Source organism: Notechis scutatus, chromosome 1, assembly GCF_049901735.1.
Source record: "Notechis scutatus isolate UNSWTSFEM ecotype Mainland chromosome 1, rNotScu1.2, whole genome shotgun sequence".
Lineage (NCBI taxonomy): Eukaryota > Metazoa > Chordata > Lepidosauria > Squamata > Elapidae > Notechis > Notechis scutatus.
Genome location: NC_142009.1, coordinates 327464487 through 327476835, shown reverse-complemented (window position 1 = coordinate 327476835; position 12349 = coordinate 327464487). Strand labels below are relative to the sequence as shown.

The 12349-nt window shown below is 39.4% G+C and overlaps 1 protein-coding gene across 1 annotated transcript in view; it reads left to right on the top strand.

Moving 5' to 3' along the window:
- MKNK2 (MAPK interacting serine/threonine kinase 2) overlaps positions 1-12349 on the top strand; it is a 50137-nt gene that overhangs the window by 6813 nt on the left and 30975 nt on the right. The window contains exons 3-5 of the mRNA XM_087952639.1: positions 5217-5298; positions 6583-6684; positions 10069-10166. Coding sequence (XP_087808765.1) covers positions 5217-5298; positions 6583-6684; positions 10069-10166 — 282 coding nt within the window. The remainder of the gene's footprint in view (positions 1-5216; positions 5299-6582; positions 6685-10068; positions 10167-12349) is intronic.

The window sequence follows — 12349 nt, the reverse complement described above, 5'->3', positions numbered from 1 at the left end:
GAAAATAAAATTGAGAATTGGAATCTTGATTCTAGAAGAAGCAAATCTGTTTATTTTCCTTGTAGAATGAACACACATTTTTCCTTCTCTCTACAAAGACTTTGCTGAATTGGGTTTGTTCTCTTGATGTCCTTTTGCAAATTAAATCTGCATTATATAATACCCATTCCCTTTACTCTGGTTTCTGAATTTGATTACGGAATTTGGTTTGGGTTGGCTGCACAGAACATTTTGGGCACTAACTTGAAATTTCTTGCTGGTGTTTTTCCATCAGGTTTATAATTGCTCCAGTTGCCTTGTGGGTATTACCAACCTGTTTTTACTGCCTAACTTTAATTTAGCACTGCTGTGTTGATTTTTTTCGCCTTTTTTCTTTTTTTAAAAAAAGCCAATCAAGGTAGATAGTTTGAGGCATTGGTTGTGGTAGATGTATGAGTCAGTGTGTTCAAGGGTGGGGAAATTTTGCTGCAAAATTCCTGTCCGGTGCAGTGTTTTTGTTTAAACAGCACAGCTTCCTGGCATGGAACCAAACAGTGGTTTGGTTTAAAGTTCTTGGTTTGTGAGTGCGTTGTGGTGGAGAGCAGCTGGAAAGAAAAGACTGGGGGGCTGGGAGGACCTGAATGGATGTGCTTACGTTTTTGTGTGTCCTGATGCTGCCACCCCATTTTTTTTTTCTTTCTTAAAGCCGCTTGTGTTGATGTAACTTCTGTTGTACCTTGTGGTTTGGATGCCAGTGAGGCCCTGGAAGGGGTGGGCGGGTAGGTGGAGCCAGTGTGTTATGTAAGCACCCTTTGCGTTCTGCAATGTTGGGCCTAGCTTTTCCTTACAGGAGAAAGAAAGCGGATGCCAGGAAAGGAGAAAAATAACCACCCAGAAATATTTTCTGGACCCCTGAGACCTCTCCAGAGAGTAGCAGGTCTTGAAGTAGGAGAAACCTTGCTGGGTCTTTCGTTAAAAAAAAAAATGTATTTTTTAAAAAGTAAGCCCCAAATGAGGCTGCACCAGGAGGCCAAGCAAAGCCTCACAATTGCAGTTTGATGGCTGAAGGTATCAACATTTGAAGCAGGGCGTCCAACCATAGCAACTTTAAGACCTGTGGACTTCAAGTCCCAGAATTCCCCAGCCAGCATGAGATTCTGGGAATTGAAGTCCACAGGTCTTAAAGTTGCTAAGGTTGGACGCCCCTGCTTTAGAACAGTTGTGCAGACTGAATTAAAAAGCAGTAAGAAGTGATCAAGCCAGGATTGCAATTATCACATGCAATTTTGCACGGGGATTACTCAAGAACACAATGTACTCCATATCACACACCCTGGCCCAAACGTTGTTGCCTTATTCACTTCTGAATCTTGCTTCTCTCTCCTCCGTTAAGATTGTATCCTGCCTCTCCTCCCATAAGGATGTTTTTTCTAATTTTATATTTTAAAATATATTTTATATTTTACACCAGGCCTTTTAAACAGTTCCCTTTCTGGTACTTGTCTTGGTTTCTATTTTATCTTCTGTAATAATTATTTTAATCTCCAAACAAAGCATTATGGGATTTGTGGACTGTTCTGGTCAGCTTTTTTCCAGGCTTAGTGGTGTTCATGCAAATCTCGTGTGTGTGTGTGTGTGTGTGTGTGTGTGTGTTGTGCTGTGCTGTGCTGTGCTGTGCTGTGAAAGCAATATGAAATTTCTAGATAGTGAAGCAATAATTCCTAAATATGTCTATCTGATACTACCATGTCTGGACTGGTGTCCTCATCAACAAACCTATTAGTGAAATTCAGAGTTTTTATTTATTTATTTTTCTGCGCAGTTCTGCCTCACCTCAGCAGATTTTGTAAGAATGTTTTTGTGTAGGTTGTGAGTTAATATGTTTATTTATTGACAGGAAATCTTACTGAACTGGAAGTGCCATACGTGTTCTTACGCACTTCCACAACTTTTTATATAGATTTTTCAATCAGTAGTGAAATCAGATTGGGATAAGCTTAGTGTGTCCTTTTTCAGTTTTTTTGGACATTGGGCAACAATATATGAAAGCTCTTAAAACTTGGCTAGTTCTCCTGTCGGCTCATTAACTCTTACTTGTATTAGAGGCTGTAATGAAGAGATAGTTGGGTGATTTACAGAATTGTTTCGGGCACTCAAGGAGTCCCTTTTATTGACAAAACTAACAAGATGTTTGTTCATGTTTGTATATGACTGGAATACAATTATTTTTAATACATGTCCTCGATTTACAATTAATTGTTTAGTGACCATTCAAAGTTAGAACAGTGCTGAAAAAAGTGACTTATGACCATTTGTCACACTTACGACTGTTGTAGCATCCCCATAGTCAGGTCATCAAAATTTAGTTGTTTGCAACTGGTTCATATTTATAGTAGTTATTGTGTCCTGAGGTCACCTTTTGCAACCTTCTGATAAGTAAAGTCAATGGGGAAGCCAGATTCATTTAACAACCGTGTTACTAACTTAACAACTGCAGTGACTCACTTAACAACTGTAAAAATGATCGTAATGTGGGGCAAAATCCACTTAACAAATGCCTCAACAACATAAATTTTGGGCTCAATTGTGGTAAGTTGAAGAATACCTGTATATTTATTTTTTGCTTTCAAAATAATAACAAGCAAAAAGAACAAAACACCAAAATATATGCATTGTCAAAAATATACAAGTGCTTAAAACTACCGGTAAGTGTAAAAATGCAACAAAAGCAAGATACAGAGAAAAATATGTTGTTGGAACAGTAAATAGTTACAATGCTATGTACAATTATGTAATACATTCAAGAGTGTGTGTTTTTAATGCACTATATGAGTATCATGCTTATAAATGAGCCCCATATTTTCTTATATTTATCTGTACAAAATCTACATCTCTAAGCAATCATCTTATAGCATGTGTCATCAGCTCTTCAATCCATTGAATGAATGAATTTATTCATACATTTATCTCCCCAATATTGCAATATCAGCTTGTTAGTTATAATAAGGGCCTGGAGAATCAGTTTAAATGGTCTAGTTGTCAAATTCCATGCACTAGCTATGTATTTCAATAGAATACTACCCTCTGAAAGTTTTAAGGGTATCTTGCACAGTCACATTTTTGTAGTTTATTACACATTTTGTAGTTTATTTCTCCCAAAAGTAATAATAATAATTACTATCTCTTTTTCCTTTTGGAAATGTTGATCAAGGGTTAGCTACATGAAATAAAAATCCTTCCATGTAAAAGTGTAGCTAAGTAAGACTTGATTTTTCCTTGTTGCCCTCGGAAATGATACTAGTGAGCTGAAGCAGTTAAGGCAATGTTCTTCAAACTTAAACTTGAAGATGTGTGGATTTGAGCTCCCAGAATTCCCCAGGCGGATGACTGCCTGGAGAATTCTGGGAACTGAAGTCCACACACCTTCAAGTGGTCAAGTTTGGAAATCACTGCACTATTTTAATTGTTTTTATGCCACCCAGAGTCACTTTTTCTATGATGGGCAGCCATATAAATTTGACATATTAATAAATATAAATATGTAAAGAGAACAAGCTGGAGAGAGACCCCACCACCTGCTTCTGTGGAATGTGCAGGTGGGGTGCTCTTCCCTTTCTGGGGTTCTCCAGCTAAATTCTCGGTCAGAATTCCAATTATTACAATCACAGCACACCTGAACAGTGCCCAGTTGGGAAAGGCTGGGTTTGGGGTGTAGCAAACGCCAACTGCTTTCCCCAAATGAACCATTTGATGTTTGATAGTGGCCTTGGAGATTTCCTTGAAGCTTATCTATTCTAAATAAACCTTTTCCTTTGTGTACATTTCGTGATGGCTCTGGGAAGCTGACAGGAGGGTGTTCCAGCTTGTTAGACAAGTCTGTGGCTTGTTCTGCCTTATAGCTTCTTCTTAATGACCTTCTTTGGGGAATGGCCCTTTCTCGTTATATTTCTTCCTCCCTTTCTTTAACATGTTTGAATCTAATTTGTATGTCAAGGTTCCCATCTAAGAAAAAACAACTAGCTTATTTCAGCTCTGCAGATCTTGTTACTAGTTCACAGGAATGTCCTTTTATAATATTGTTTCTTACTGAAGTCAAACTTTTAAACTGCCCAATAACTGCAACTCTCTCAGCCGTTTATGATAAAATTGATTAAAAATATAATCTTAATAAAAGCATGTACTGGAAAATGAAAAATGTGATATCAAAACTATACAGATAGTCCTCGACTTACAACCGTTTGCTTAGTCACCATTAGTTACAGTGGCACTGAAAAAAGTGATGTACGACCATTTTTCAGAGTAGTTATGGTTGTAGCAGTCGTTAATCAAGGTCACATGGTCAAAATTTGGGCACTTGGCAACTGGCTTGTATTTATGACAGTTGCACTGTTCCTGGGGGGTCATGTGATCACCTCTTGTAACCTTCCCAGCCAGCTTCCAACAAGCAAAATTGATGGGAGATATCAGATTCTCATAATGACTTCATGACTCATTTAACAATTGCAGTGATTTGTTAAACTGTGGCCGTGACATGGGATATAACTCAGGTTAACACTGCCTTGCTTAGCAGTGGAATTTTTGTGTTCCTTTGTCGTAAGTCGAGAACTACTTGTATAAACTAATCAGCACATCAGTCATAGAAAAATTGATTAAAATGCTATTGAACGCCAATTAAAAAGCCTGGGAAAATAGAAAAGTCTTTACTTGGCACTGTACTGATGCTAACTGGTTTATCGATTGAGCCTCCCTGGGTTGGGCCTTCTGTAAATGGAGAGTCCCACTAGAGACGGCTTTACTAGGCAAAGAAAAATATGCAAAATGGTTTACAGAAAAAATGAAAGTATTCTCTTCCTCCTGCAGTGAGAAATGATTTAAATATGCATGGTAGCAGCCTGGACTATGCATGCTTATTAGAATAATTTTTTTTTAGTGGGGTTGGGTGTCTTTTAACAGATCCCTTTACACAGGGATCTGTTGCAGGTCTTTATTAGATGTTCATAACAAGCGACTGTCTAGAGTCAAGTTCAGTAAGCCAGAATTGTCAAGAGAGCATCCTTGACAGCTTTGAGAAATCATAATTGAAACTGACAGCAGCTACACTAGCCTCTTTTCCAGCAACTGCTTCTGATCCAACTGGTTGTAGAAAGAAAATCCTGTAGGAAGGTTGCCTGCTTTTCTAACACTATTTCAACTGATTTTTTTTAATCCCCTTTTTTCTTTTCTTTCCGTCTCATCAGGGCCAGAATCCTTTCGACCTGGAATTCTCTCAGTCCACTCACCTGGAATCTGTCTTCAATTTTGAATGTTCCACTCGGCCCGGTGAGCTCCACTTTTGCCTTTGAGAAAGCAGTGGGGAGGGACAGGGTGAAGCAGGAGGGAGCCGTTTATTTTCCCAGGGGACCACGTGAGAAACTGGGACTGTTGGGCAGGGCTGAACCAGTAGGGCAGTGAAGGTGCGTAGGCATGCAGACCACTTAAGTAATTTGGGGGTGGGGTGGGGAATAGCAGTCACCTTTAAAATAAAAGCAACCCACGTGGGCCCGGATAGAGGCAGCCAAAGGGCCAGATGTGGCCTGGGATGAAGGCTTGTTAAGAATGAATTTATGCATTCATCAAATTCATAGGGCTACCCAAAGTCTGGGTGGTGAACAAAAATACAAACATGAATTCCCCAAAATCCATGCCTCCTCCTCCCCGACTCCCAAAAGAACTGGGGTCTCCTTTCTGGGTTTTTTTTTTGCATTCCAAAGTGATTCTGCTGTAATCCATTCAGGAGAAATTGGATCATTGTGTATTTTTGCAGTTAGCATGTTGTTTCTGAGCCCTGGGGAAACGGGATGAAATCTGCCTATGGATAATCCTTGATTTACAATAGTTTGCTTGGTGACCGTTCGAAATTACAAGGGCCCTGAAAAAAGTGACTTATGACTGTTTTTCACACTTACAACTGTTGTAGCATCCCCATGGTCAAAACCTGATCAAAATTCAGATGCTTGGCAATTGGTTCATATTTACGACATTTGCAATGTCCCAGGGTCACCTTCTGAGAAGCAAAGTCAAGGGAAAAGCCAGATTCACTTAACAGCTGTGTTCTTAACCTAAAACACCTGCAGTGATTCACGTAACAACGGTGGCAAGAAAAAGGTGTAAAATGGGGCAAAACTCATTGAACAACTGCCTCTCGGCAACAGAAATTTGGGGCTCAACTGTGGTCGTAAGGCGAGGACTGCCTGTATTGGGAATCGGTGTGTTGGATCATATGGCCAGTCTAATCTTGATTCAGGTGGACTCCTGTTTGGCTCAGTGGTGAATGCTGATGAAATTGGACATCTATAAGCTTTGGACATGTGGTGGAATTAAGACCTTTACAAATGATGCTAAGGCCGCACTCATGGTTGATTCTCCTCTTTTCTGCAACTGTGAGAAATGCTAGCCTGAGAAAGAAGCCCCTCCCCATGTCCTAGTTTTTGGGCAAAATGAAAGCTTGTGTTCAAGATCAGGCTTGCCTATAGTTGTAGCGTGTTAATTGCTTCTAGGTTCGAATGTTACCTTTATTGTAATGCTTCTTTCTTCTTTCTTTTAAAACGCCATATTTCTTGACAGATATGCCTTCGAGTCAGCCCATCGACATCCCAAATGCCAAGAAAAGAAACAAGAAGAAAAAACGCTGCCGAGCTACGGACAGTTTTTCAGGGAGGTTTGAAGGTGAGGTGAAACATAGCCAAGGCACTAGTCCACATTGTTAAGTTTCCAGGAAAGAGAAAAAGGCAGATGGCTCTACACCTCTTCTTGTAAAAATATTTTATTTTAAGCTTCAATATCAGCTCACAGACTCTCGAGGGTATTGTCTTAATTCCTGTAGTAGAAGAGGAAGTTCATAAAGAGTATGTATTTTCTAATTTCCAAAATGGTTCACAAAGTAAAACACACAGATGATGTTCTGAAGAATCCAAAAAGAAACTAAAAGGAGGAACTGACAACTGGCAAAATAATGAAATCTATTTATGGGCCAGAAAAGAAACTGGGTTAATTTAAAATTCAACTCAAAGAACTGAAAAGAACAATAACAAGAACTTTTATTAACCTGTTTCAGTAAGCTAACTGGGAAAATCCGTATCGATCTTCTCTCATTTTCACTGGACTTGTTTGTAAATCAAGGCCAGGCAGCTTGCTTGCAGACCAAATAGCGCTTTTGATTTCCATATCTGGTTATATAAATACCCACCACACTGTTCCCTTTTGCAGTAAACAAGATAATGCAAAATACAAAAAAAGAGGAAGAAATAGTAAAGGAATTAAAGGCAGGGAATTTTAAAAAAGTAAACATAAGTAAAAATTAGCGTACCCCAAGATCATTTAGATCTACCCAGGCACAATTTCCTCCATTTTTCTCTTTCTTTCAGCCCATTCAGTCTGTCTTTGTGTATTTGTTTTTGCAATTGAGTTCTCATTTGTTGTCTCTGTGATGTCAATGTGCTTTCCAGTGGTCATTCCCTTTTGTATTCAATCCAGTTAATTTGGAACTTACTCATCCTTGACCCTTTCTCGGCTGTATTTCAGCACACCCCCATGATAAGCCATTCTCACCACATTCAGCTTATTTTCGTGCTTCTCCTGACGTAACCCTACTTCCATGTGACAGAACCATGCTCTGCATTCAGCCCTTTTCACTTAGTTTGACAAAAAAAAAAATTCCTTGCCACAGGCTACAAACTGCCCACAACATTTCTACTAACATTTGCATGCTTAAATTTCATTCACTTTCTCACAAACTTTAGGCCAGGGAGCCGAGATTCATCAACTTGTGCTAGTTCTTTTTTTTTTTTTAAGATAGTTTATAATTTCATTTGCCCTATTAGACCCAGCTATTTTGATACGTCAATCTTCAGATCATTCCTTGCTTGTTGCATAGTGCAAGGGTAACATTTTCAGGAAATGTCTATGTAGATTCTCAGTCATCCAGGTCATGGTTGTCCCAAAGGTGCTTTTTCAAGAGGCAACTGGACTTTCTGGTATTTTTCTTTGGAGACGTTTCATTTCTCATCCAAGAAGCTTCTTCAGCTGGATGAGACACGAAACATCTTCAAAGAAAAAAAAAACAGAAAGTCCAGTTGCCTCTTGAAAAAGCACCTTTGGGGTTTTCAGGAAATGTTCTCAAATAACAACACAATATCCCCATCTAGTTAACGTCTTAAGATCACAAGTACTTGTACATTAAACAGGCAAAGGGACATGACACTCCTTTGTCTTACTCCTACCTTGATGTTGAGTCATTTGCTAAGCATCCTGCTGATTGTCACATTTTATTTCTATCCTATTTTACTACCTTCAGCAGCTAATCTTCCTATTTGCACAAAACACTCCACTGTTCACTCCTATTCACCTCATCCAGGGGTGGGATTCAAATTTTTTAACAACTGGTTCTGTGGGTGGGGCTTAGTTGGTGGGCGTGGCTTGGTCATGTTATTGGATGGGCATGGCCAACTCAATATCACTCACATTGAGGCACGCTTCTCGCCTGGCCTCTCATGACTGTGGGGATGCTGCAACAGTCGTAAGTGTGAAAAATGGTCATGTCACTTTTTTCAGTGCCATTGTAACTTTGAAGCAAAGTACCAACAAAGGAGGAAAAAAAACCTTCAGAGACGTTCTTGAGACAGGAAGTCTAGTCCTGCCAAGAATGTAATAAGGGTTAATGGAGAGGCAGTTTCTGTAAGCAACACCAGAATGTTTCCTTCCTACCTTCCTTACAGGATTAGGCCAGTAATTTCTTCTAACAACCGGTTCTCCGAACTGCTTAGAATGTTAACAACTGGTTCTAGCGAACAAGTGCGAACTGGTAGAATCCCACCACTGACCTCATCATAACGTGGTTTCTGAATCACCAAACATGCAACACGGTGAGTCCTTGTTTAGCAACCATTGTTGGGACAAGCAACTTGATTGTTAAGCAGAGCAATCACTAAGTGAAACCACAACTATGCTTATGACCTTAATTCAGCTTTCCTTTGCTTACAGACCTGCAGAGGTTGTAAATGTAAAGACGGGTCATAGATATTTTTTTTTTCATCATGGTTGTAACTGCGAAAGTTTGCTAAACAAAGACTCCTTGTAAATTGTCATTTTATATTTGTACATTTCTTAGCTTTGGCATATTTTGTTGTAGATGCAACTGGTGCTTGGTTTTATCCCAAGCATGTGTAGATTAGTCTATGCCAGGCTCTCTAAAATAGACATGCAACAAGCCGGTGTACTACTGCTCTCAACTCATCAACTAGAAAGTGATATGAGAAGAATTAGCATGAGGTTTCTTGTATTAGGTGTGTTATCTTTAGTTTACACTGTTTTTCAATTTTGCGCCAGAACACACTCATTCAACATCTTTGTAAGCCTGTCTCTAGCTTGCCTGCTCATAGGAAGAATGAGTAGATGTGGTTGGCTTGTGCCATCAATATTTATACAGTCAGAGCCCACCTGGAGAATTGTTTCCAGCGATAAACCTGAAGCAGGTTTATAAATGGGCAATCTGGATGATCGAGACGTATGTCCTAAGACAAGATATGGAAGGAATCAAGAATATTAGGCCTTAAAAAAAGAAGATCAAGAAACTATGTGGTAGCACACTTTGAAAGGAGAAACAGATGTTCTTCGTTGCGCAGAAGGTGGAAGTCATGGGTTAAGTTATGGGGATGAAGTGATTTTGGTTAAATGTAAGAATAAAGCTTCCCCTCATAGTTAAGGTAACTTTGGAATAGAATCATTTACTTCCCTGAATGTCTTTAAACAAAGATTGGAGAATAATCGGTGAAAAAGGTTTCATTAGGATTCTTGCATAGAACTGGGGGTTGTTGACTGATCCTATTAGATCGGTAGTGTTTAGAAACTCTTTGAAGCTGCATTTGTTGAAACAAAACTTGAAACTGGAAGAACTTAGATGTGGGTGAACTCTGGAATAGTTTACTTTTCCATTTTCGGCCTTCTGTGGGTTTTCCCCTAGATCAGCAGATGTGCTGTCTGAACACTCTTTTGAAGTCTGATTTTGGAATATGCTTTCTCTCCCTGCCCTTCTCTTTCTGCTGCCACATCCAGATGTTTACCAGCTCCAAGAAGAGGTCCTCGGAGAAGGAGCACATGCAAAAGTCCAGGCCTGTGTTAACCTCATTACTAATAAGGAGTACGCAGTGAAGGTATGAACTCTCGGTTGTGGTGGCTTCTCTGAGGAAAGGGAATTCTGGGAAATAATTCAGTGTTGTTTCTCCCAAACACTGAAGCCAAAAAAGTGGAACTGGAATCTGTCCGTGGAGGGAAGAATATCTGAATTTTGGTCTCCTGCAATAAGAGAATCCTGGTGCGTTGTCGTCAGCAGACATGTTTTTGAGAAATGCTGTGCAGTTCTCTGGCATTGGAGAAAGTTTCTTGAGGATCGGGCAACACCAACATTCCTGTTTGAAACTATTTTGAGGAAAATGCTGAGGTGTTACAAATGCTGTGGCAGGCTTTGCAAATTTTGATTGAAGAGTAGAGCTGGGATTCGTAACTAGCTCCCAAACACTAGGCAATTTGCTTTGATCTTGGTAAACTCAGGTTCTTAACCTTAATCTAACTTTGTAAATAAAAAACAAACAAACCTCCAGTTCCAGTCTGCCTACATCTGTGTCACATCTACTGCTTGTTTGGAGGCTTCGGCTGATGCAAGCAAAAATGTGCACAAAGTCTTCTAATCAAATGACTGGAGATTTGGGAGGTAGTTGGTTTTTATCTGCCTTGCGTTAGTTAATCTTGCAGGGTGGTTGAGAACATTTCAAAGAGATCAGCGTGGTGAAGAAGGTTTTAGTAAAGATAGTATTTCTCTGAAATGGTAAATTGGTAAAGACAGTATTTCTCTGAAATGGTAAATCCTGCTACCTAGAGGCTTCCTTCCTCAAACCTTGATTGCGTTATTTAAAATAGAGGTAGTCCTCAACTTATGACCACAGTTGAGCCCAAAATTTCTGTTGGTAAGTGAGACATTTTTAAAAAGTGAGTTTTGCCCCATTTTACGCCCTTTTTTGCCTCAATTGTTAAGTGAACAGTGGATAAGTTACTAACCCGGTTGTTAAGTGAATCTGGCTTCCCCCATTGATTTTGCTTCTCAGAAGGTCGCAAAAGGGGATCACATGACTCTGGGCCATGGCAACGGCCATAAATAGGAGTCAGTTGCCAAGCATCTGAATTTTGATCATGGGGATGCTGCAAGAGTCGTAACTCTGAAAAACAGCCATAAGCCACCTTTCTCAGTGCTGTTGTAACTTTGAATGGTCAGTAAAGGAACTGTTGTAAGTCAAGGACTACCTGTACATGCCAGCTGCCAGTCACCCCAATTTTGATCACAGGACCACAGTGATGTTGCAACAGTCATAAGTGTGAGAATCTCTCATAATTACCTTTTTTCAGTGCTGTAACTTCAAACAACGGCTAATCGAATGGCTGTAAGTTGAGGTCTACCTGTAACAGATGTTACATTCCAGGTAGCAGCCCATTCCAGAAAATATTAAATTATCTTACAACAGACACGGACCATACTCCATCTGGTTGGGAAGTGGTGAAGACAGAATTATGCACAAGTTCCTTTAAATTTGTGGAAACCCAGTGTTGGTTGAACGAAGCTGTAAAAAAGTTTTCAGTAATTTATGCCAGTGTGAAGTGAAAGTCAGCTTGCAATGCTTAGCTGAATGTTGAAAAAGATTATTTGCAAGTAGAAAGTTAGTGCATTTTCCAGAACGTTAGCTGCTTACTTTCAGAAAGATGATACCCTTTAAAAAAACAACAACAGTGTAGAGTTAGTAGAGTTTCTTTTCAATAATTACCACCATCTGTTGGAAATGTGGCTAATTGTCATTGCCAAGGCATCTCAGGATATTTATTCCATGATCTGGAAAATAAAGGTTGATTATTCCTTCCAGAGTATATTTATTATTTATATTTATTAAAGCTGTTCAAGCATTAGGAAGATGCAAATGCAATTTATGTGCAAGAGAGGTATACTTTACATATCAGCTGATTAGTTCCTCTGGTAATAACATGCCAGCCAGATAACTGCATGATTAGTAAGAATGAAACAGCTCTTCTGTTTCTAGCTTCTTTCGAAAGTCATGCCTAAAATAAACAGGATGTCTGTCTTCTTGGTCTTTGAGAGAAATGATTAAGATTGTCTAGTCCCTTCCTTTCCTCTGCCTCTCCATTTTTATTTTGCTTTTTAAAACCTGCTTGGGAAAACTGCCCCGTGACTCTTCTGCCTAAGATATTAACATAAAATCAAGCCTGCTTTTGAATTCTTAAATGAATAGCTGTATTTAGTCAATTACAAATGGGGAACAAACAGGCTGTCACG